Genomic DNA, 27,897 nt, shown 5'->3' on the forward strand with positions numbered 1-27,897 from the left:
TTTGTTTTTTAAATCATACCCTTATTGAAGTATATTGCGTAATTTCAATCCTACCTAATTCTACGTGTTTATGTTAAGTTTACTCTATGCTGTAAATTTAGAGTTTATTCACCGACTTACTACCTCCTCTTATTTCTTGAATCAGGTATTTTTAAGAAATGTTAAAATTAATTAAGTATATTTGAGTATTTAACTGGTTTTATATTTATGTAATTTAAAGATTGCAAGTTAAACATTTGCTTTGATGTTGACAGTCAAGTTCACATTTTCACCCTTTTGTCAGACTTTATAACTTATTTAGGTTTTCATGTAGATAGGATCAGAATATTTCCTAAAGAATACCACTCAATAATAACAAATTACCAATAATAGGTAAATGTAGTCAACTGTGCACACTTAGAACTAACTTATTATTAGCCTAGGTTATGTATTATTAGCCTTATATTTATGTGGATAAGGATTCAAGTTACTTAACTGAATAAATACTATTAAAGCTTATAAAACAGTTAAGATCTTAATAGTTACATGGAAAAATAACCCAAATTATACTTTTTTTACTTCCTTATGAATTATAGCTGTGTAGTGTAAATAAGTTCAAAACAGCACAATAATATACTGAGTGTTAAATAATAAAGTATTAAATGATTAACTATAATGTAGCCTATTGTTACATAAGTTGAACATTTATTAAGTTTGGCCATGTAAAGTATTAAGTATTTGGGTAGGGTACGATAAGCGGACTCGGTTTATTTATTTTGAAGAATATAATCATTGATATCTAATATTTGCATCTTGAATCCTAGACTATCAATCGATATAAACATTTCTATAGTCCGCAATAACAATAATGTTTTTAATTAAAATGTGAATTTAATATTTACAACGATGATGTCATAAATAATAAATAAACCAGAACGATCAAACTAATTATTATAACCAAAATTAGGAAACTCCTAAATTATTAAGAATTGACATTAACATTAAAAGAACCAGAACGAGAACAATAAAACAAATTATTATAACAAAAGAGGAAAACTCATAAATAATTAAGAAATAACGTAAATAATAAATTAACCAGAACGACCAAACAAATTATTATAAACTTAAATAGGAAAAGTCATAAATAATTAAAATATGATAACACACATTTGGAATGGAAAAATAAATGATAACAGAACAATCATTGGAATAGAAAATGGAAACTTGTTGAACTGTCTACATGTTTTCTCCTGGGTAGCAATTTTTAAACGCTTTTAGGAAATGGTTGAGCGCGTCCTCTTCAGAGAATTGTACCTCTCTTCGATATATATAATCACAGAGATGATCTTCGAGAAGATCGGCTGGTATCTCATCTTTTAAACTGCGTTTAAGGCTCTCTACAAAATTTCAACTGTCTGAGTGTTGACACCGGTTACTGGGTCTAAAAAGTTTTCACTATGGTTGACAGTAAAATGGACAAAACCACAATCACTCAATCCAAAATACGCTTTTCACATGTCTGTGACTATGATTGTTCCAGGCTTTACATATTTTAATATGAGAGGAATGAGGGTTTTAGCGTCTCGTTTGTTTTCAGGGCAAATTTCAATCAATTCTATACCTACCCCCACATTTTTGTCCTTCTGGTATAGTTTCAATTAAACCTAGAACCCAGGTTCCTTCTAACAACCACCCTTTGTTATATTTCCATTTTCCAATTTTGTACTCATCAATTTGTCAAAGCAATTAAAATCAGTATCGATTGATTATATCGATGGTTATGATTAATTAATATCGTTTGCCAATTTCGATATATATAATAGTACCTGGCATGTATAAATACTACAAGACCTATAGTATTGGTCTACTGTTGTAGTGATTTCATAGAAAATCTATTTATGGTTATTTTGATGGATTTAATATATTTTTGAGAATTTTTACTAAATGTTGAGATCCATAAAATGTTCATCAATTTATATGTCATCCTTGACTTTCATGTCAAGAGTACTTGTACAGTACTAAGTTTATATCTGAAATTTTATCGTTGAAGTTTTAGACTTACAGTATTTAAATAGATAATATTTTTACATTTTCTACAAGTTTAAAAAGGTTTCTATTTCAATTTTTTTCTGCATCACTCTGTGCCTTTTGTTAACACAATTCATTTCCTGAAATATTCTGGCCTCGCTGTGGGGAATTAGTTTTTGTAAAACAGTTGTTGAATGTGAAACTTTCCCCCAACAATATACACTGAACTGTACAGATGTGATTTGAAGGAGGTCACTTATCTGTTACCGGTAATTAAATGAATTTGGAACCTCTTAAGTGTGTTTAATGTTTCAGAAACAATGAAACCTCATACTCCACTTTGTAATTCAGTCGGCAAGCGAGTCTGTATGTATACTTATGAGGTGGGTTTGCCCATCTCACAAAGATCATACCCAGATGATCTAGTTTTGATAACATTTTGATGTAGGTTTTAGTATTAATAGTGGAATCTTATGAATATTTTGTTTAGTTTTATAATTTTATCACCATCATTTTAATAAAACCGTTTTGATACAATGTTTACTTTTTTTTAAATATAAGTGCTTAATAATAAAATAGCAGAAACAGCATCTAAAATTCTTGTTAAAAATAAGTAAACATTAAAAGATTAAAGATTAAAATTGAAATTTGGATAACATTCAAATATGTAAACAAACAATTGAAATGAACAAGCATACAGATATCGTAAAAGTTTTATTCTACATTATAAAGTTGCCCAAAACATTGACTTGTATTTGTGTAATGTTACGGTAGATCCAAAAGAGTAGACTTGGGCGATGATCAGTCTTCAACCACCCAGAACAGTATGACACTGATTATTTTGTTATAGGCTAACTTATGAGGTTTTTGGGTGTGGTGAAGTTTTCTGAGCAATGTGTATATTGCAGAGAACTTTTGTGGGTCTTCACAAAAAACTTGTGCAACAGATAGAAGTAGGGTGCCCCAAACTCACCACATGTATAAAGATAATGTACATATTTGTCAGTGTTTTTAATAAAAACCATTTTGAATATTGAAAGAAAGATTGGGTGGTTGAACCATTGGTTGAAACTTTATTATAGTGCTGAATCTCCAGATTTTATGAAACTCAAAGTAGGCCTATTCAATAAAGCATTCAAAAAGTAAGATAACTGTCAAATATTTTTTAAATAAAAGATTATTTTAAAATACGTTCAGGTCATTCCATGTCAAATCAACCAATGGTCTGGACCTTGACCTCATAAATTTTCATAATTTTGTTGTATAGAAGTTGTACCTACCAAGACTAGTTAAAATGCAAAATTTTACATTTTTCTTCCTTTTGATTATATAAGTAATAAGCTTTTACAAATCCACAAAAAGGCAGTTTTTGGCCATGTCTTAATATTTGGTAAGTACTGTAATGTAGCTTAAAGACTATTGAAGCTAAAGTGTTCAAATTTCCCCCCAAAAATGGTTTGTGAAAAACCCAAAAAAGTCTCCTTCAATTTTTTTGAAAGAAAGAAAAACATGTTATTTACACTATAACTGACTATATACCTACAAAATGTCAGAATGGAACGAAAATAGGTTCTTATAAAAAAAAAAAATATTTTGTTACCAGAGTACACAGTGGTCTGGTGTGAGCTGCCATTGCTATGTACATTAGGTAAGGTACTGTGTTCCTTAATCATGTACGAAATAATTATCTAAGAACCAGATAATGTTGTATATCTAATTTGGTTAGGAAAATGTTTTCAACTATTTTAGTACTAAAATTTTGTTTAAAAGTAGTAACCTTGAATCATTTAGTCTTTATTGCAATGCACTATTAGGCTACTGTTACAGCAAACTATAAAATTAACATTAATTGTACCCTTCACACTAATCACAATTATTCCTCATATATAATTTCATAACATTTTTTTACACTCTTCTAAGATATTTTTCCAAAGCAAGAGAAGAATTAAGCTTAAGCTGTACAGTGTTCCTGTTGCTGTTGTTGGGTCCACCTTTTGCAAAAGAGTGTTTCCTGGCACCTCTAATACATCTCTTTGTTGTGGGTAGAAGAAATAATGAGATGGACCTTATGGGTGTAAAAATTTACCCTATACATTTTGTTATTATTTTTGTCTTAATACATCCCAGCCACCAAGAGTTTTCATATGCTACTTTCACAAAACCAGACGTGATATGATCCAAACCAGTTGGTGTTAATTGGTACACTGACAATACACAATCAAGGGATTCATCCTGACTGAAGTAATAAGGCTTGACAATAATTTGATTTTCTGAGAATGGTATAAATGAATGACACTTTTGTGTTCCTACAATTGCCTTTCATTCACCAAGCCGAGGAAGCTAGTATCTTTTAACCTCTTCATAATCTTCCGTTGTACAGAACTCAAAGTCAATATTGCTAATATTATCCGAGGGAAAATTTACTACTGCTACTAAAACTAATTTACTTTTACTACTGTTTCCATTAAAAACCTATTTACAGCTACCCACTTTTTGTAAGTCACTTCATTTATTATTTCACTGTTAAATGTTTTATACAACTTCCAGATAACAACCACCAGGGCATTCTTTACGTACATTCATATAAAAGTGCTGAGAAGGTGGATTACACGTTACCTTGGCCCAGACAGGAGTGGTAAAATTTCAATGAGGTTTCATCTTCCAAGACAAAATGTTACATTTTTGCTCCAGTCATCATTGACTTGATGTTCTGGTGCAATGTGCACATGCACACAGAATGAGTTCCACTTTTTCCAGCTAGTATATAGTTCTTGGGCCTAAGTTCACAAAACTGTGAAAAACCTATTCGGCTTGTGGGGAATGTTTTCTTAAATAGTTGATATATTTCTTTTAAATTTGCTAAAACTAATCGATTTTGTATTTTGACCTTTCCATCTTTATTTCTAATGGTAACATAATCTTTTTTACCCGTCATCGCTAACGTCATCAGAATTATAAAAATCTTTCACAAATTCAAATTCTTTATTCAGCATGTAGACAGAGTTAACAATGTATATGCCAAGTCAACAACAAATCATAACAAAATATAATAATTGTCTCTCAATAAAATAATTTTACTTTTTCAAGTTTACACTATCTTATCATCTAAAAAGTCCTTAACAGAATAGTAAGCCTTCTCGATCAACAACCATTTCAATTTTTTTCTAAAAACTGTGTAATCTTGGACTAATCTTAAGCTTAATGGAAGACTGTTAAAAAGAATTACTGCTGAAATATTTTAAATGATTTTCAAAAAATGAGGTGGAGTGTGGCGGGATATTTCATAATGCATCTGGGTTTACTTCTTGTTCCATACATGTGAGTCGGAAAAAAATTCTATTAAAAAGGTGAAAGTTTTTATGAAGAAATGATAAGGTTTCCAGAATATAAATGGAAGGAAAAGTTAAAAAGTTTGTTGGAGGAAAAAAGGTTAGCACATGAGGTTCTGGATGGGACATGACAAATTATTCTTAAAGCTTTCTTTTGAAGCCTAAAACACAGACTTAGTTTTTGGTGCTTTCAGAACCCCAAATGGAAACCCCGTAAGATATGAATGGATAGATGATGCCATAATAAGTAGCAGTAAGAATTTCAGTTGATGCGAAACGAGCCAGATTTCTGAGCACAAAATACCCTGACTCAGCTTCCTACATACATGCTCTATGTGGAGATGGAAAGACAAATTGCAGTCAATAATAAGGCCAAGAAATTTTTACGGAGCATTCTGAGAAAAACAGCTTCATCACCCCAAATGAATACTGAGCAAACTTTTGCTTGAATGGCTGTTAATTGAAAATTCAATGAGTGTAGTTTTTGAGACATTTACCTGAAGACTGTTTTGCTCAAGCCAATTAACAAGTGCATTCCCTTCTAAGAATGTGTCGAGTTCCAGGTGATCTCTGGAGGAATAGAAAACGTTAGTGACGTGTCATCTGCATATAGGCACAAGTTTGGCACAGTTAAGCCCTTACAAAGATCGTTGATAAAGATTAAAAAAAGGACAGGGCCCAAAATTGAACCTTGGGGCACGCCCTTGCTGATAGTTCCTTTCGTGGAAAACCTATTGCAGATGTTATTTGACGCATTAATAGAACTCACCTTAACAAACTGTGCCCTTTTGACCAGATATGATTGAAACCACTGAAGTGCGACACCTCTAATCCCCATGATAGACAATTTATTTAGAAGAAGAACGTGATCAACTAAATCAAAGGCTTTAGTTAAATCAAAAAATAAGCCACTAGACCAATAGTATCAACAATGTTCTGCACGACACAGAACATTGCGTCAACAGTACTTTTCCCTTGGGTGAACCCATATTGATGTTGAAACATCAGCTTGTTGTGCTGTAGGAAACTCCAAAGCCTTTTTAATACTATTTTTCTCTATAACTTTAGAGAAGGTTGAAACTACAGAAATCGGCCTGTAATTTGAACAGTCCAGATTGCAGCCTTTCTTGTACAAAGGGTGGGTGACCATAGCGAGTTTCAAACAGTCAGGAAATATACCCATTGAAAATGAATGATTAATCAATTCACTGAGTGGCCTCTGCCAGCTCTAAGACTACGTTTTTTCAACAAAGCAGATGATATTCCATCTGAACCACAGCGGAATTCTTTGATTTTAGGCTGCGAAACCGACTCAGCAATCTCCATAGGATTAGTAGGCGACAAGAAAAAACGAATTCAGAGGGACATGTGCTCAAGGCAGAAGAGAGCTAATATTAGGCGGAACCTTGTTGGACTTATCACCCACATTAAGGAAATAATCATTGAAAATATTACACACTTCTGAGGGATCATTAACAACCTCTCCTAAATTATTCCTGATTTCTGGTTTTTGGTACTTTTTAAAAGTCATGTGAACCTCGACTCTGATTAACGATCCCCCAAAGTGTTTTGGTTTTATTAGATGACGTTCTGAGCCGCTTAGCCACACTATCAGACTTGAGTTTCAGAATGAGCTTACGATACAACTTCTTGAGGCCAAGATATCTTTGCCTAAGGGGGTGGACAGAAGGCAAATCTTTCGATTCCAAGTAAGAGGATCTTAACTGTTCCCTAACCCTTATTGCCTCACCATCTAGCTTAATCCTACACTTGTCCCTACTCTCTGAAGGGACCTTTTCTCCTGACCAAGGGGAAACAAACGTTGAAATAATAGTCAATGTGACTCAAGAACAGCTCAAACTTTGCATTTAAGTCAGTCAATGAATACAAATCAGCCCAGTTTTCCTTATTCAAGTAATATTTGAAGAGACTAATGTTTTCCTCTGAGAAAAACACGGTTGTAGCGGAAAAGAGCTGGGGATGACTTTGAAGATGATTGAGAGCCAACAATTGCAGCCTGTGCATGATGGTCACTTAAGTATGACACTATAAACAGAGCTCGAAAAAAACAGGGTTCAGGTATATCTGTGTATATATGATCAATCAGGGTCCTAGACTTCTTAAACTCTCGTGTATACGAACGAATGGTTTGGCGAAGACCAAAGGACAGCATATCGTTTAGTATAGTTTTGGAGTCGTTGGAAGAACCCGCTAAATCAATATTTGAAATCGCCCAGGACAATTGTATTTGCACTCCCTTTCATAACCTGTGAAAGACAATCATAAATATTTTTGTAGAAGACCTCCTTGCAATTAAGGGGGGGGTCTATATACCCCAACTATATAAAGTTTTCCACTGCCTAGCTCAACAGAAATGGCCACCAATTCACAGAAACCTTCAACGCAGTAGTTAGAGACATCAATAAGGGAAAAGGAAGCATCTGGTTTAATGAAGAGAGCAACTCCACCCTTCTCCATTCCGGATCTACAGAACGAACTTGCCATCACATAACCATCCAATTGCAAAATGCCGAATTGGTTAACGTGATGCTCACTAATACACACCACCATTGGATTTTCTTCCTGAATGAAAAGCTGGAGAGTTTCCATAATTAGAATTTAAACCCCGTATATTCTGATGAAGGACCTTCAGGGAGCTATTATGAAAGCCGTTGCGTACATCACCTGGACTGAAGCAACGGGGGGAAAAGTCACGTAGTTGCTAAGATGGGGGATTGGGATGAGGCGTTGAAATCGTTTCCCGACGTGAGAGCAGGAGTATCTGGTTCGGGTTCAGGTGTATAAGGTTTAGTTTCTCAGGAGCAGTAGGAGTATCAGGTTCAGGGTGTACCTGGTTCAAAGGATTGTGTTTCGTCCTTATGAGCATTTATCTTACAAAGAATCTGATGCATTATGAAACCCAGTAGAAAATTACCCTCTTATTCAGATGTCTACCATCCCTTGCAAGGTGACGCAGTCTTAAGCAAAAGTTTAAATCAACATACTGTACTCCAAAGTTGAAACACAATTCAACTCTATCTGCTCATTCAACATGCACAGAGTACCATACTTCAAATCACGCCTTATTGGAATACAATTTAAAAATACCTTAGAAGTAGGGAACTTAGTTTTAACAGTATACAAAAGATCTGCCATAGAATCTAGAATTAAACGTTTGCCACACCCCCCGTTATAACCAGGTCCACCATTATAGCACAAGGGTACATCATTAGTGCCAACATTTAAATAAATAACCTTAGGCTTTTCATTTAGATAAGACATAAGTTTCTGCTTTATTGTACGTATTCTGGCTCCAGGATTCATATCAATTGTAGCACCTAAGTCGGAACACTGCTTGCCCGAGTATCTCAATAACGAATCACCAATAATCAAACATGATTTTAAAGGTAACTCATTACAACTTAGGTTTTCATTACATGAAATATCATTAACAGTCAAGGGGCTATCGCTAACATTACTTTTATTTGCATGTATGTTTTTCTCTTTTTGGCTGATTTCGATCTGTTACAGAGACAGAGGAATGAGATATCACTGAGAGCTCCTTAGCTGGCTTAGAGAAGTCCCGCATACACCAGGGGTCGTGTTTAACTCTGTACAGTCGTCAACATCAATATCACTCAGGACAGCATATTTATTCCCGCACTCGATTGACACTTCTTGCCGAGGAAGTTTTGTTTGTTTAGATCGTTTACGCTTTGAATTTGATTTTACAAGTTTCCACTTGTCACCTTTACATCTAACAAGTTTTTACAGTGTCAACTTTACAGCTAGTAGTATGAGTATTGTTATCTAACTGAGGGGGGGATGATTGCGACTGGCTGTGAGAAGGAGTGCTCGAAGGTATGACAGAGTTGAGGGCAGGTGATGGACAGTCAGGTAAAGTTACAACATTACAATAGAACCAATCAGTGAATTCTTCCTTACGTCTAGGAGAACAATAGTAAATTAACAATGAATTTTGCATTGACAATTACATTGAGACCACATTCAAAATCATTCGCCTGCTGTTGAACATTTGATCTCTACTAGACTAGATTGAGGTACATTTAAATTTCTTAAAATGTTTACTGCTGAGCTCAAATTTACACCCAAAACAGAGTCAATGTGGTAAGCCTTACATACACCTCGATCAATAAAATAAAAGGGACCAGTGTGTTCCAGAGTCAGCTCTCTGCTTATCAACACTGTTATTTACACAAAGAAATACATACTTGGCATTATTGAAAGTGGAGTTGGACAAAGTGTCATTAATCGCCTCAGGTGTACCAACTTTTAACAAATGAGAAACAGCTGGGTTTAAACAATAAAATTTCATCTCTACCCTTCACACTATTAGCAATAGCTGAAAAATAATCCGAAATAAATATGCTCCTCAACCCATTTGTAAGAACTACATTTTTTGTCACTAATACTATTTACACTGAGTTCAGCAGTTAGTAAATCTAGCTTATAACTGAGATTTTTTATAGTTAAATCGTTTTTTTCATTGGACTCAGACGACAACAAAAGCTTGGCTTTAATACTGCGAACATCGTCAGTCAGACAAGGGTGTTGTTCTCGGCGATGAGCGGTTGAGATGTGAAGCTCTCGCTGCCGTTAGTTCGTCAAACAACGATTGGACTTGTTTTTTAAGGGTCGACAATCTCAACGTTCGATTCGTCCCAGGATTTTAAAAGAGTTGTTTCATTTCGTTCCTTCTCTGTTCCTTTTCTAAGTCAAGCTTCGTTGAAAGTAACTGAAGTTCATTACTTGAATGAGTGAGATCACTTAGGCAGCATTTATATGAGGAGTTTTGTTTATCAATTTTATTTAGAAGATCACTGATATGATAGTGAAATCAAGTTCTGGATAGTTAATTTCACAGATTCTGCAACATTCTCTTTCAAAGTTCTTCCAGATCTAGGGTCTGGGGTTGGAAGTATGCCCTTTTCTGTAACTAATATTTTTACAGCACAGGCCATGTAATTACTTACCCCAAACTCAACTTCTAAATGTTTGCTACTCTAGCTCATTAGTAAAAGAGACAAAATTGTTTTGTAGTAATTTTGTCAAAATTGTGAAATTGATTGTGTTGTTTTTCACTTCTTTTGGTTGTGTTTGCAAATTTTTCTTTTGGCTGTTGAATGATTTATGATTCTTCTAACTGCTCACAAACAGCTTGTTTTTCTTGGTTTTCTACTTGTAATAAATTCTTTACTAAACTTATTTTTATTTTGTCCATTTTTTTAGTTGTGTAGCTATGGACATTTATCTTTTTCTTCTTTAGCGGGACTCACCTATAAGTTCAAGTGATTTATTTAAATATTCTAAAGACGACTGAGGATCGGTAAAAGAATCATCTAGGCTTTTATTACAACATGGTTAAACATCATCTGTCTTGTTTATTTCAAAAATATATTTTCTACATTTATCATATATTTTCGTACCTCTGGGTATTTCCAAACCTAAAGAGCACACCATTCTATTACACTAGTTCTTAGGGATGTACATTTTTTGTGATTTCTTCATTAAAAGGATTGAAGAACAATTTCAACATCTGTCAGAAATAAACGCCCAGTTTTTTTCTGATTCCATATTTGCCTACAAAATTGTTTGTATAAAATAATAAAAATGTTTTATGCAAAAAACTCCACTAACTCCACTTGCAATAACTATTTCAAAAAAGGAGGGACTACTGAATGCATTGAGATTGGCTGGTTGGCTTAGTTTAGTTGATGCAAGTTCCTACATAAAACAGGACAGACATGTCACTTTTAAGGATCCAGCCTGTCTGTATAATTGAATAAATTCTTTCCAAGAATTACAAAAGATAACATTGAACCGATATAGCCACACAATACTAAACTTATGCATAAAATAGCTACATTGTTAAAATAATATTTACTAATACTAAAAATCTTACTAATGACATTTTACTAATACAAATTGTAGTCTAAAAATTGTTAAGAATGTAACTAAATATGTAAATTTAAAGGTATCAACCAAATTATGTAAAAAATATTATCTGGTTAAGGTAGATAATTATTTCATACCTGATTATAGAACACAGTACTGTATCTTACCTAATGTACATAGCAATGGCAGCTCACATCAGACCACTGTGTACTCCGGTAACAAAGTATTTTTTTAAAGAACTAATTTTTGTTCCACTCTGAATTTGGCATGTATTTGGTCAGTTATAGTGTATATCACATATATTAAAAAAAAAAAAAAAAAAAAAAAAAAAATAAGGAGACTTTTTTGGGTTTTTCTAAAACGATTTGTGGGTGAAACAAAATTAAAATGTATGAAACATAAGTCATGTAATATATCAAATTAGAGAGCATTTTAAATTAAATAGAATGCACATTTTTATCACTTTAGCTTCAATAGTTTTCAAGCTACACCACTTATTGTCTAATATACAAAGGTATACTTAAAAGTTCCACCACCTCCCCACCCTACCTAAAAGATAGTCTACAACAGTTTTAAAACTGTTTACTAATAGTTAAAATTCCAATTAAAAGATTGGGTGAATTGAGACCGGACCGTGAACCGTGTCGAGTGCTGGTCGTCTGTCGTTTTCACTCAAGTTTTATTCGTTTGAATCAGTGAAACAAACAGTTTTTATAACTTTCTTTCCATCAAAATCAAACTAAAACAGCATTATCCTTCATTCTGAGTGAATAAATTTTAAGAATCATTATAACTTTTCTTTAAATCTGAAAACGTGGTCATCAAAAGTGAGGTTAGGAAAAACTGAACTACATCGGCAAGGTAACTTTACGATGTTTGCGGTCTGGAAACACTGGTAACTACAACTTCAAAACAAACATCAATATCGAGAACTGCCTTCCTTTCTCTAAATCTGTACAAGGTAACAACCTAACCCATTTCATATTCATCTTCACCGGCACCGATTTCGAACCTAGCCCGAAGCATTTTTCTAAATTAAAAACCCAATTGGATAAAAAACCCTCAAAATTACTCAACAATAAAGTTTATTGACAAACAGGTCTAATTGCAATAAAATGTCTCATTCTTGGTTCTTTACACAGTATGACAAATGTTTTTAGACTGCTTGACAAACTGTAATAGGCCATTCATAGCCATTGTAATTTCATTTTACAAATTCTTATATTAGACTTTTATTTATATTGACAAATTATATTAGGCTAATTATAGCCATTGTAATTTTAGTAAATTAGTGACAAGCTTGTTAAATTGGCAGATATTTTATTTTATTTCTATTAGACTACAAATAGCCAAAGTAAAGGATTGTCGAAATTAGTTAGGCTATTGCACTTTTAGGTAAGCGTAGTGACGAAGCTTGTTAAGTTAGCTATGATTGTTGAAAAGTGTGGCAAATGTGGTGAGGCCATTGATGATGAAAAGTCTGGTTCAATAGCATGTGACATATGTTGTAGATGGTATCATGCTGAAAAGTCATGTAGTAAGCTTAAGAAAACACTATTTGTTAACATTAAAGCCAAAGACCAGTGGGCCTGTCCCATGTGTATCGAGTTTTACCATAGTCTTAGTAGCAAAAATATTGACACACTTCTTAGGAAGTACGAGGAGCAGGTTAAGGAATTAACAGCTAAAAATGAAATTTTATGTAAAAAAAATCAGGAATTGGCTGTGGAGGCTGAAAAAAATGAGAAAGAACTGTCTAGCTTAAGAGGGTTGATCATGGACATGAGAACGGAAAAATCAAGGGAAGACCGTGGGGAGTGGCGGGTTGTGGGGGGGCGCGGGCGTGGGGGGGTGTGCCGAATGAGTGTGGGAGGTGGGCCACTCGCTACCTCAAACTCATTTGAGGTTCTTGGAGAGAGGCACAATCTGGAGAGCCTAAATGACTTCCCCCCTCTTACTGGTAAGAGGAAGGGAGGTAAAAAAGGGAATGTGAGAGGGGAGAGTGGGTGGGGGGGACATGTGTCTGGGGGTGGGGTGGTTCGGTCTGGGTGTGTTTTGAGGGTTGTATCTGACAGTCATGGTAGGGGTTGTGGGCTCAGACTGGGGAGGTCGGAGGTGGGAAAAATTTGTTTTATTGAAGATCATACGAAGCCTGGTGATCCTGTCATGTCCATGGTTGACAGAGCGGGGGCGGTGACTGGCGAGGCCGAGGCCTCGGATTATCTTGTGATGGTCGGGGGGACAAATTTTGTCACTGAGGAGAGTGTTCAGAGGCTGGGTCCTAGGCTGGATGCATTGGCTGAGGGGATGCAGGGAAGGGTTGTATGGGTAGAAACACCATACCGGTACGACTTACCTCAACACAACAACCTATTGAGAAAGCAAAAATGAGGTACTTAAAGAGAAATGTACAAAGTACAAGTGGGCCTTTTTGGGCATCAACTCTTTGATGGATAGGTCATGCTATACAAGGCATGGCCTACACTTGAATTGGAGGGGAAAAGATGTCCTCAGTGGTGTCATTGAAAGCTATATAGCATGTGTCGACCCACTGGTCCAGCAGTCTGCTTGTACAAAAAACCTGAAGGAGTGCTCAAAGCCAAACCAGACCTAAATGACTCAGTTGACATTGACATTGCCATGAGAAAAAACAAAGGTGGGAGGAGGAATAAATTTGCCAAAATAAAAAATTCAACTTTTAAAATAATTCACTTGAATGTCAGGGGTCTATATAGCAAAATACCTCAGCTGACGAAATTTTTCTAAATGAACAAAAACCAGATTTTTTTCTCGTAACGGAACACGGACTTGATGATGACAAAATTCAAATGATACAAATTCAAAATTACAAGCTTCTAAATAATTTTAGCAGACATGACATGAAAATGGGAGGTACAGCTGTTTTTGGAAAAAATCAAACCAGTGCAAAAGTCATAAAAATTCTTAAATTTGGAAACAAAATATCAGAAAGAAAAAACTTTGAGTGTTGTGAAATTAAAGCGTCAATTGATGATAAAATTTTTATTATAGGTGCACTGTATAGAAGCCCGGATGGGGATATAGACATTTTTAAAGCAAATCTCACAAGTTACTTGAGAAACCTACATCTAGGTGGTGGGAAAACTGAGGTAATTATTGGAGGTGATTTTAATATTAATCTCTTGGAGCCAAACAATAACACAATCGATTTCAATAATATTATTAGAAGTTTTGACTTAATCACCACAATTAATGAGGCCACGAGAGAAACTGAACACTCAGCTACATGCATTGATAATTTTATCACCAGCCTGGAAAACTGCAACTGTACAGTTATTGAACCTTTTATATCTGATCATCATGGAATTGTTTTAAAATTTGATATAAACCATAAAAAAAATCAGAAAATTAAAAAGACTATTAGAAAGCTAAATCAAAACAATTTAATGGAATTAAAGGCTAGACTCAAGGGTGAAAGTTGGACTGATTTTGACAGAGAGACAGATGTAAACCAAAAATATGAATCATTCATTGAGACATTTTTGTATCACTATAACATATCATGCCCAGTAAAAGAAGTCTATGAAAGAGAAACTCAACAAATTAAGTGGCAATGCAATGATGTTTTAAGATTGAAGAATGAGATGACAGCTTGCTACAGCCTGTGGAGAAATGTTAAGTCTGAAGAAAATAAATTAAGATACAATGCTGCTCTTAAAAGATACAGGGACAATCTTAAAACTGAAAAAGCTAAGTGGTACAACAAAAGGATTGAGGAATCTGATAACAAACCAAAAGAGTCATGGAATATAGTAAATGGTATAAGAGGAAAAAGCAAAACAAATTCTGAAAACATGTGCATCATAAATCAAAATAAACAAATATACAATCCAATTCAAATATGTGAGCACTTTAATAAATTTTTTATCAACATTGCAAATGAAATTAAAGGTGATCTACAAGTCAATCATGATGTACATGTTCATGCCCAAGTAGAAAACAACCTCACACTTGATAGTTTTAAAACAATTGATGAAAAAACTATAAAACAACTCTTTGTCAACTTCAGTCCTAAGACTTCCTCTGGAGTTGATGGCCTCTGTATGAAGGCACTCAAATTCTGTCAGGAAGAAATTACTCGACCACTGGTGGATCTTGTAAACACATCAATTAGTAGCTGCACCTTCCCAAACGCCTGCAAGATTGCCAAGGTCAAGCCTCTTTTTAAGAAGGGGGATGTTATGGATGTGTGTAATTATCGTCCAATATCGCTCCTACCAGTGATCTCAAAATTCATTGAAAAAACCATCTGTAACCAGCTGATTGACTACCTTGAGACAAATAAGCTTCTGGTGGAGAGACAGTATGGTTTCCGAAAATCAAAATCAACCAAATTGGCTCTTATTGACTTTGTGAATTGTGTCATTGGGGCAATGGAGGCTGGTGAGACTGTAATGGCTTGTTTTGCAGATCTCTCAAAGGCCTTTGATTGTGTCAATGCTGAAATTCTTATTGGCAAACTTTCGGCCCTGGGCGTTCAAAATTATGCCAGAGATTGGCTTGCCTCATACCTGTCAAACAGGTATCAGGTAGTTGAAATTATGCACAAAACAAAATCCAAAATCAAAACCTTTCAGTCTAAGCCAGAATTGATCCTAAATGGAGTTCCACAGGGGTCAATTCTAGGTCCCCTTCTTTTTTTGATCTACATAAATGACATCACAAATCAAATTCCAAAAGAAAACCTTTACATGTTTGCAGATGATACCACTCTTGTGACCAAAAGTAGGGATTGTGAAATTCTTGAATTAGAATTATTTCACAAAACAAATGTACTAGCCCAATTTTTTTCAAAAAACAGTCTTAAAATGAACCCCGAAAAAACAAAATGCATTTGCATCCAAACCAAACAAATGAAAATTTCAAAAAACTTTTGGACTCCATCCTTGTTCATTGGTGACACTGAAGTGGATATCTCAGAGTCATCTGAGCTGCTAGGAGTGGTGTTGGACGATGTTATGGACTGGGGCAGGCAGTTGGGAAAAGTCGCTGGAAAATTATCCAAGGGCACCTTTGTTCTTAGGTGTCTCTCTGGACTCAATAACTTAGACCTAGTCAAAAGCGTATACCACTGCCTGCTTGAGTCACACATATCCTATTCAATCATCCTCTGGGGTGGCAAAACAACAAATATCAAACAGATTTTTACCTTGCAAAAAAAAAGAGAGCAGTCAGAGCTATGCTGGGTTTACCGCCTCTGACTCACTGTAGAAATCTTTTTATTGATTTAAATATCCTAACAGTACCATGTTTGTATGTCTATGAGTGTGCAGTGTATATTAAAACACAAAATCTTGAATACCAAAATGATGTTCACTCGTATAACACCAGGCATAGAAACAATTTTGCTGTATACCATAGGCTTACTATTTTTGAAAATAACCCTTATTATTCTGGAAACAAAATTTTTCAAGTTCTGCCTTCTAGTGTAAAAGATTTAAATTCTATAAAAAAATTCAAGTGTGAGCTAAAGAACTTTTTAGTCTTAAATTGTTTCTACAGTGTAGAAGAATTTTTTGAATTCTGTGAGGGCATTGTACCTTACCCACCCTGACCCTTTCCTGGGGCAGTTTGACCTGCAGAAGCCCAGTTTGGGCCAACTCCTGCGGAATTGGAAGTACGAAGTAAGTAAGTAAGTAAGTACCCAATAATTGACTTTCTTATGAATGGAGATGAAGTGATTTACTTTGGGGTATGTTTATATGGCCCACTAAGGAGTTTTTAATATATGGACATTTTTGACCCCGTCTCCAAAAGTAGCGTAGTTAGGGGGTGAGTCAAAATTTTTAAATAGAACCCCTAGCAAGTGACACCTTATTTTAAAGGTATTATAAAAAAAGAAGAATATCACGTGCTAGAGATCTGTAAATGTTATTCTATAAAATGTGGTGGCTAATTAAAGTTGTGAGGATAAAGATTCACTCACTAGTTATTTTGATATCTTAAACACGAAATTGTAAAATAAGTTACTTCAAGAATCAAGAAACACCACCAACCTTAAATAACATAGCATTTATCAGGTTTTGTTTTGTCTGACTTAAGTCCAGTAGGAAGTCCTGGAAGACCAATGGTTGGATTTTCTTTCATGTTATCTCCTATTGGTTACCAATTAGTATGTGAGACACATTCAGTCCAGTTACTGTGTTATATTTCATTGTTATTTCGTATGTAATAAAATTGGCTTTGTCAAATGTAGATAAAATTGAGTTGATATTGTTTTATGGTGAAGTTAAGGAAAGTGTTCATGAAGAAACCAGTAGACAGGGCATTAGTACATTAGGTGTATAGTTTTCAACAACTTTCAGTGTCAAAGATGCTCCACAATCAGGACATCCTGTCATTATGGTAGAAGGGGTTCAAATTCAAGTTTTAGCAAATTATGCCATAAACACACATGAATCACTGCGTTCCACGGTGCTTGATGTTGGAATATCAAAAGGAGCTGTACATAAAGTGTTAAAGCGTGACAAATTCCACCCATACAAAGTACAACTGAATCCAATCTTGACCGACTACTTCAGTTTTGTGAGGAAATGTTGAAGGAGATTGAAGAGAATATTAATAATTTAATATGCTTTAGTGATAAAGCTTTGCCTGGAACAGTCAATCGTCACAACTGTTGTTATTGGACAAACGTTATCCCCAATTGTATGGTTCAAGCCCACATGTAACAGCCACAAGAAATAAATGTATGCACAAGCATTTTGGGAAATTCTGTTGTTGGGTAATTTGGGTAGTTTTTTAATGAATGGTAACTTAACTTGTGTTAAATACTTAGACATGTTATGAAACGGCATTGTTTCAGCAATAAATAAGATCGTACAAGGTTCTTACGAGCCTGTATTTCAACATGATAGTGCTCCACCACATTACAATGTGCTTGTCCGAACATTCTTAGATCAAAATTTTCCGTATAGATGGATAGGTCAACATGGTGCTATGGTAGTGTGACTGGCACTTCATTTCTCGATATGGAGGTTTCTCAAAAGTAAAATTTATGACACAAAGCCCACAAACCTCGGTGAATTAAGGACAAGAATCACAAGATGCCTGCCACCTCATCACACCTGAAATCTTATAAAATGTGAGATGCTGTTTCAAATCTAAATTTTAATTTTTGTCAAGAAGTACATGGTAGCCATTTCAAGCATCTCATCTGAATAAATTTCAGGTGAGATGTCAAGATTTGTACAATTTTTTCGTTACAAAATTATTCACAAGTGATGAAGTTTTATAAAACAATTTGAACTTTAATTAGGCACCAAAATTGATAGAGTAACATTAGAGACCTTTAGTTTGTGTAATTCTTCTTTTTATAATAACTTTAAAATGAGATGTCAATGCTAGGGATTCCTATTTAAATTTTTTTACTTTCCTACCTACTACTTACCTTACTAAGCTACCCCATTTTTTGAGAGGGGGTAAAAAAGTTTCATACATTATAAACGCCTTATTTAGTTATATAAATATGCCCCAAATTAAAGAATTCCATCTCTATTCATTAGAAAGTTAAGGGAGAGGGTGGGGCTTTTAAGACACCCAGTATACATAGGGTGTTGACAAAAGGGTGTTACAAACTTCTGTAGCTTATAATACTTATCATTACAAACAAAATATGTCCTATAAACATAGGTCTAAACAAATTTAGTGTTAAGCCGCTAGCCACCATTTTGTATAAAAAAATATTACCTCTAAAACTAGTAACTAGAACTAGAACAGATGCCAAATTTTGCTCACAAATACCAATAAATAAGAGGAAAGGCTACAAAATAATGATTTACTTTAACAAAATGGTGCCTGTTGAACATTTTAAAAATATAATAACAAAAAACCAGCATAGTTAGAAAAAATTTACATAATACCAAATTTTTAGTAATTATACAAATTCCAACCGTTTTTTTTTTTTTCAACGAAATCTGTCATTAGTGAGCACAATCACTTTAGAGGTTTAATTGCACAAGGCGGGAGCAACAAAGATTATGTCAGTTGAAACTTATATATATATTAGATATACAAAATTTACAAGATTATAACTATTTGTCAATTTTTGTTACAATCCCAATGGTACCTTTCTCAATGAAATCTGTTGATGTATAAGCAAGCATGACCACTTTAAGGATACACTTGTACAAGCCAGGAGCTACAAACATGTCCCAGTTCTAAGGCATCAGCTATTTGTTGATTCCGACTTGTGCAAGCGCACTTTAATTGGTCGTGCAGATTATGTTGAGAAAAGTACTGTTGGAATTAGTATAAAAATTACTAAATATTTGGTATTTTGTAAATTTGTTTACCTATACCGGGTTTTTTCATTATTTGACTTAATATTTGTTAACATTTTGTTGTTATTAAAGCAAAGTTTGGTATCTGTGTCTTCACTAGTTCTAAATATATTAGTTTTTGTATAAAAAATACAAAATGGCGGCTAGCGGCTAAATAACATGTTTATAGGATATTTTTTTGTTTGCAATAATAAGTACTATCAGCCAAAGAAGTTTGCGACGTTCTTTTGTGAACACTCTACATATATTTGACTTTATATGGGTTTACCCACAAGCTTGTGATTGAAAATAATCTTTTTTCAAAAATATTTGATAGTTATTCTTACTTTTTAAACGCTTTATTGAATACTTTGAGTTTCATAAAATCTAGAGGTGAATTCAGATTCAGCACTAAAATACAGATTCAATCAATGGTACAACAATCCAATCATTCTTTCAATATTCAAAATGTTTTTTATTAGAAGTTTGTATATCAGATATAGTATACTACAGACAAATGTCAGAACACAAAATTTCACGGGGAATTGTGATTTATATTCCGACTGAAAATCTTCTGGTATTTTATACCAACATCAGCAAGTTTTGCTTTTAAAACTATAGTGGTTTAAATTGTTCTTAGCTTTACCGTAGGTGGATTGACAAACCTAGAGTCTCTTTCAATACATTGAGTGCTGTACATGGTCATGTATCATGACTGCCTTCTGTCATAAATGTCTCGTGCTGCAATGAAAATGTTAACAACAAACATGAAGCTAAAGGGGTATCACAGTTTTCAGTTTAATACATTGACTGCTGTGGCGGCTAAAATTTCATATCATAACTGTTCACAGATCAGTATATGCTGCTGTGGAGATGTTAAATGTGATACAATCATTAAAATTGAAGTCATCTTTCATGGAATAATATGGTTTTAAATTATCTGGTTTAACAATTTTTACAGGCCACCCCTAAAACAGTACATATTCAAGATTATTAAAATTTATAATTTTGTCTCCTTAAAAATGTTATTTTACAAATAACATTATATGTAGCTAATTAAGGTAGCTTAATATTTGAATATAAAAAAAACACAAAAAACGCAAAATATAACAAAAAAACATCCTGTTTAAAAAACATAATTTTATAAACAATTGAAGGGTTACTTGATTTTTGGTGTATTAAATTTATATTTTGAACTCAATATTCTACTAAACCATTTAACATCTAAACATTTTTTTTACATAGTCTTTCCATCTTGGTATATGCTTCTTAGGATCTGGCATCAACTTCAGAATTTAATAATGACCACAATACTCCCAATGTGAATGTTGAGTTTAGCTCCAGTTCACCGTCCTTAACTCAACATTTACATGAATCAACTCTTCCCACCGTAGCTACATTATGTGTAGAAAACTTAGTTGCTCCTCCTTGCTTAGAGATCGTGTGCACTCAACTGTGTACCTGATGACACAATGAAAATATCTCTTCACTTAGATTACACTATATTTTGTAGTCTACATACGTAAAGGAAACAGGATTTTTCCGGACATTTGCCATCATTCAGTGATACTAAAAATTAGCAACATACATTTCGGGATCTGCATACTGATCTTAAGACATAATTACAAACTAGGTTAAAATAAACAAATCATACCAGAGCGTTGTGACACGGATAGTTCAGGAATCTCAATCACCATTTTGTATGTCTACTTCACTAACTCTAAAACATGCACTTAATAAAAAACTAAAACCACTAATTATCAAAACTGAACTACAGAATACAGGTCACAATACGTGTGCATTCGTCTTACTAACCACCTACGACTGACCAGAGGGCACTAGCCAATTCACAATAGGTCCTGACCAAAAAACTATGTTTTTCTTCACAATCCTTCCACTGTCAAAAAAAAACTTCAAACACAGGAATATATATGTAGTCTGTCACTGTGACAAATTTGGCTCCTGGAATCTGAAGTTTATGTCCATTTAAACTGAGTCTAACCTCCCCACCAAAGCTATATGATGCGGAGTAACCTCGGTTGCTCTGCCATGCTTTGCGTTCATATTATACTCAATTGTGCACCTGACAAGACAATGAGACATCTCTTCATCTAGATTACACTGGAAGGCTGCTGGGTAAACCAAGCAGAGCTATTTTGTAGTCCAGATGTCTTTGATGTTAAAAAAATGCAAAATGTTTGTTTTGAGCGTGTTTGTCATCGGCTAGTTTTCAATCTCTTCAGATGAACGTGAAATCCTGATTCCATGAGTCAAGTCTGTGAGAGGGTCAGATTTCAGATGCTGCACTTAAGAGGAAGGTGAATGAGAGCTAAACTCAACATTACATTGAATCAACCCTTCTCACCATAGCTATGTCATGTTTGTGTGCAATTTTTATTTTGGTCAATTACACATTATATACCAAAGTAAAAACCTTTTTTTTTAAATCTTTATGTAATTTTTAGTATTTGATCTATATATAAATATATATATATATATATATATATATAATTTCAATAAACATTGAATCACAAAAAGTACTTGCTCCGCCGGGAGTCGAACCCGGATCTCTCACTTGCCGGGTGAATGTGCTACCATTACACCACAGAGCGCTTACTTTTTCTGATTCAATTATTTTGTATTTGGCCGTATCTGTCACATATGCGTTTAAATAAGCAAACTAACATATGATCGGAAGACCAAATACCTGTCAAACGACTTTTATTTACATTAAATTGTATAAATTGTATTGCCATTTATATATATATATATATATATATATATATATATATATATATATATATATTTATAATATTTATATATATTATATATATATTCAGAGATCTGAAGTGAGAGTTAATACAAAATCTTAGTTCTTAATAAACACCTAAGGAGTTACAAGATCATGTATGTAACATTTCCTGGCATTTGATTGAATAGGTAAAATCAATACACAGGATATTTCATGGAATTTTTCCTCTATTTTCTGAAATTTCATTAGGTTCTAACTTTAAGGGTTTATTAAGTTGAGGTCTTGTATAATTTTTAACAACCATTTATAAGTCAGAGCTATAAGATGAATTATTTCAAAAGATTTTGGTTCATAAATGTTCGAGATTTTATTAATACGTATTAAAAATGCAGAGGCTATTCTTTAACATTCATTCACCTTTGTTAAGCGAGCAACTATGTGACTATGTTATTATTGTATTCTAAAATTTCCTGGTATTTAACTGTGAAGTATGTGATATTATATTTTCTATTGCAATTTTTGTGGCCAGTGGGATAGACCCCTGCGATTAGATAGCAAACCTTTCTTTATTGGAAACCTGAGATAATATTTCATAGCATGGTGTTCAGTAGTTTCCCACATACTGATGGCGAAAGAAAAGAAGAGACCTGGCCCGTACCGGCGCACAGCTGTGTACTAGTGTGTTGCCGCGCGGTAATTTCAGGCGCTTCGCCCTACAGCCAACCCTGCGAATTGATTATCATAGCAATGGAACAGTGAAACAATAATGGAATTACGAAACAAGGCGCGGCAACATACTAGTAGTAGCGCCTGCAAATTTCAGATAGGCCAGAATCCAGGTCTCTTCTTTTCTCTCGCGATCAGTACCTGATCAGATAATTATTGAGATCAGTCAGTTACATGGTCTGTACACTATCACATTTCTGCCTTGTTTCCAGAACGTACAAATTATCGGTAATCTTAACATTATGTTGAACGGTCTAAGGAAGACATGTTCATTTTTTGGTTGCAGCCACGAACACTTTGTGAGTCAAAATTCAGTTTATTTAGTTAAAAGTTTATGGTGGTATAACAATACAAATACATGGTAAGGTTTTATGATTTATCACTCCTCCACGTGATAAAGTTGTTGCAGGTTTACATTAAGTTGTCACATTTTTAAAAGTATTTCTGAGCAAGTACTTATGGCATAAGAATGAACTAAGTTTCATATTTCAAGCCTGAAAACCCAATACAGTATTAACGAATTTTAAAATGATACGTGATTATCTTCTTAGTGTACCACAAGCTCGTACTTAAATTATGAGAGCATGCAAATATGTGCTTAAAAGGACTTATTAGGGCTCTGATGGCTCTTATTTAATTCTTATCAATATGGTACATTTTTCAGTATGTAGTATTTATTGTACTATAAGTTATGAGAACTGTCTTCTTAATAATATATCCACTACCTAATCACTAATTAATATTGCAATACACTCACTTGATATACAATTTATTTTGTTTGTCTTGAAATATTCCAGAAGGCAATCGATTAACCATAATCACTAATTAATATTATGGACATTTTTTATGTTTTATTTCTATGTATTGCATTTTCATTACTGCCTCTCCAGATTCAAAATCATAATTCAACTAAATTACCTCTACTGTTTTACGAGATGTTGACTGAAGATCTACATTTTCCAATCTCCATTAGTTCATCTAATGTTTCTTTCTTTGTATAAATTTAACTGTACATTTCTTTCTGTTTTCCGAGAGGACTTTATATTTTATCGGTTACTTCTCCAAGTGCATAATGAGAGTATTTATCTACTTTATTTATCTAATAGCATTTCTGGAGTAGTCGTTGCATTTCACATTAAGGTTCCAAAGTAGGTTATAAAGAAATTAACAATGTGAAAATCAAATTATGAAATCCCTCCACACAGTGGGAAGTACGGCTTTGTTTTGTTTCTAATTAGTCAAACCTTATGAATAATTTATTGGAGCATTATTTCAAAGATGATGTATGCAACCACTCATATTATATTTAATTTAAAATTGTAGGGTGTGTTAAAACATTGTATTGGGTTTCCTTAAGAAGTAAATTCCATTTGTTTAAATCACTGAGACAAGTGATGATATGGTAAAAATTAGGTTACATTTACTATGCAGTATATGGTTGGATGGGATTCAAGGAATTACATGCAATACCTAACTAGAGACAATGATCTGATTGTGATTGATACATATGTACAGAACACTGTTACCAAGAGTACAGAGTGTTAAAACGAATATTTGTGATTTTTTTATCATCTTAAAATTAATACCGGTAATCTTATTTTCAGTTTCCTGAAGAGACTGAAGACTAGCCGTTTCACTTCATATACAACATAGCTGAATAGTTATACAGCCCAAATTTTACATTATCAATATGAACTCTAAAGGAATTCCTACAATAAACAACAGTCTGACGCCATTGGTGGTCTTGAAAAGAGTAAAGATTAATACTCCGAGTGAACTACTTAGTGGCAACCACATACCTGGTATTGCTGATGAAGAGGAAGATGAGATACCTCAAGAAGCAGTGGGCCGTCAGCTACATACTAAACCGACTGATTATACAACGCTTTTAAACCTTGAAGATGCATATATGCACACAATGACAAAGGAGGAGTTAAATGAGCACATACAGAAGTGTCTCGAGATGAGTTCGGAGGACAAAATCACATCGAAGAATGCATTTGCTCTCAGACTCATAGATTGTATGGGAGTTTTACTTCAGCGTCAAACGGATTTCTCTGCAATAGCATGTACTTTAGATGCTGGGACCAAGATATATTCCTATAGGGTTGATGCTTTGCATAAACAAGTATCTAAACTCGCTGATGAAGTTATCTTATACCACAAGCAAAAACAAACTGAGAATGATGAAGACGCTGATAAGAGAAGAGAGAAAAATGAGTGCAGTGTGAATAAAGAGAGAAGAAAATTGAACAAAAAAACTATGATTGTCTCTTCAGATACATTGAAACGAAAATTGAAAGGGAAAGACCCTAAAGACAACTTTATCAAAATAGAGCCCATTCCAGGAGCACTGTTAAGTAAAGCTAGAAGAGATCCTAAAACTTTACACCTCACTTTAGAAAATAATGTCCAATATTGGCCTATTAAGAGGGATTACATACCTTTGAAAGCTGAAGGCACCTTATCGTTACCAATGGTAAAAGTATTTCGTAAAGAGATGAAGGAAATCGATCATCAATCTGTCTTGTCAGATTCTGTGAATAATCTAGATGCAATGAGTGAAAACAATGAAGTTGATATCACTGATGATATAAAAATGTCACCAAAAGAAATACATGGTGCCAGTGATTTTGAAGATGATACACATCTTCAAGATACTTATTGTATTGACAATAAGTATCAATATGATGAAGATGGTAAGAAATTAGATGAAGGCTATGACATTGTAGCAACAGCAATACACCGGATAAATGAAAAGATGGAATTGATAGGAAATGGTCTCTCTCAATTTGAAGCATTGAAATTACTTTTCAAAGAAGCTGACGACTACAATTATCTGGACACTAAAAATGTCTACTACTGGGCAGGACCTGAATTTTGGAAGAGACCAACAAGAGTAGTTGAAAATAGGAAAACAAAATGTAATCTTCCAAAAAAGAAGAAAATGCCAAAAGAAATTTCTTATGATATCACTGTATCAGAAGTAAATGAAAAATGGAATAAAAGTATCAAAAAAAGGCAGTGTTCGAAAAAAACTGTTCTTTCAGATAGAACTAAAAAAGGATGGAAGAATAAAAAACTAATTATTCCTAAAGATCTTGACATAGAAGTGAAAGAACTTATAGAATTGTTCCATATATCAAGACATTGTGGACAAGAACAAACCAGATCAAACTCATTTTCTTTTGTTGGTGTATCAACAGATCAAGATAAAAATATTGAATCAAATTGTTTAAATGATAACAATTCAGAAATATCAAATTATTCAGATCCTTTGAACAGTTCTTTTTATGAAGGCCCACAAGTGGGGCATTCAGATAACTCTGAGGTTAAAGATCCCCTCAACTCTGCCTTCTATGATGTTGGTCTGCTGCATAGTCCTGGATTTCAGAAACAAATACATACAGGAGGTGACAATGAAAATAAAAATCTCATAACTGTGGAGATGCTGGCAGACGATTCTTCTACATTTGATGAAGGTTCCCTTGTACCAGCCCCTAAATTAGTCAATTATCAGCCGATAACTTACTCTGCAAGGCCTATTCAGGTGAATATGTTGCATCTAAAAGATAGTATACTAACAATTATTGACCAAGAAATTAAAAAGAATGTTAGCACCTTTGGACCAGAAACTAAGTTTAGTGATATTTTACAAAAGTTACCTTCTGTTCTTGAAAAGAAAACAGCAGAAGATGTTTCTCCAGCCATAGCCTTTGTTGCTCTTCTCACATTAGCGAATGAGCATAGTTTGGATCTACAAGGTTGTGAAAACCTTTCTGATATTGTAGTGAAACAAGAAAATAACACACATTTTTAATGTACGCCTCGATGAAGCACTTCCTTTGTGCGTGGTTGTATTATGGAAAAAATAGTGTAATTTTTTAAATTGTGTAAGCCTTCCTTAGTTAAAACTAATTAATCAAATATTCTTTGTTTAAAAATGAGTTAGGAACAATCATCTTAGTTAAACTTGGCTAAGGAATATCATACATTAATATGATTTAATAATTGGTACAGCCATAGATATAACTTACACTATCTTTAAACTATTGTAATGTATTGTTTGTAGTTTAATTTTTCTAAGCAAATAATGGAAATAGTTTGAAAACGTTTTATCACAGTTGAGTAGGCAAAGTCAAATTCAAGTAGTAAGGGTAAAAATTATTTTATAGTGTTAATGCTAAGTTCTATTTTTAGAATGTTTAGTATTTAATTGACTTCTGAATATAATTGTTGTTTTGTAATACTCTGTAATACATTTTCCAATTAATTGAATAAATAAATGTTATTTTTTATATCAATGTTGAATTAATTAATTGTCTGGTGATGTGGGTAAAAATTTCTTGTACATAGAAGACTTAACTACAATTTAAAGACTGATTTGAACATTTGTAATATTACTAGTATTTCTTTCCATTACTTCTACAAATAAAAAGTGAGTGAGTTAATTACTAACTTTATTTGGAGCCTCCAAATACAGATAGATGGTCTGAATATACACTGGGAGCTATTTAAAGGTTTCCTCTAGATGTATATTTTGAAAATGTTAAAGTACAAACTTTAATCATGGCCAACTAGAACAGCAACCAGAATTATCAATCTGATCTTAGAAGTGTTATTGTTTGAATAAGTTAAAATTCCATTTTGTATATCCAATTCACAAGACCAAAGGATAATCACAAGGAAATCTTGTCTTAGAAAATGAGGTGGCTGTAAAAGAACAAATGAAACACATTTTTTATATCATAAATCTTAATTTCGTTACAGAAAAAAAATAACAAATGAGGCAACCTGTACACAGATGTAAAATATTTTTTTGATTTCTGAAGGGAAAATATATGCTCATGTTATATGACCTTATCCA

The 27,897-nt window shown here is 33.7% G+C and overlaps 2 protein-coding genes across 3 annotated transcripts in view; one reads left to right on the forward strand and one right to left on the reverse strand.

The window, feature by feature from the left end:
* Window positions 1-27,334, forward strand: LOC124359399 (condensin complex subunit 2-like). 2 transcript variants are annotated; one of them, XM_046812109.1, is made up of 2 exons: window positions 1-145; window positions 24,635-27,334. In XM_046812109.1, the coding sequence occupies exon 2, from the start codon at window positions 24,721-24,723 to the stop codon at window positions 26,848-26,850; it is 2,130 nt and encodes a 709-aa protein (XP_046668065.1). In that variant the 5' UTR covers window positions 1-145; window positions 24,635-24,720; the 3' UTR covers window positions 26,851-27,334. The 2 variants fall into 2 exon arrangements, with proteins under 2 accessions (XP_046668065.1, XP_046668066.1); XM_046812110.1 differs by lacking the exon at window positions 1-145 and adding an exon at window positions 11,606-12,213.
* Window positions 1-27,897, reverse strand: part of LOC124359397 (rap guanine nucleotide exchange factor 2) — a 483,874-nt gene that overhangs the window by 362,921 nt on the left and 93,056 nt on the right. The window lies entirely within an intron of this gene.

The sequence above is a fragment of the Homalodisca vitripennis genome, chromosome 4 (genome assembly GCF_021130785.1).
Source record: "Homalodisca vitripennis isolate AUS2020 chromosome 4, UT_GWSS_2.1, whole genome shotgun sequence".
Taxonomy (NCBI): Eukaryota; Metazoa; Arthropoda; class Insecta; order Hemiptera; family Cicadellidae; genus Homalodisca; species Homalodisca vitripennis.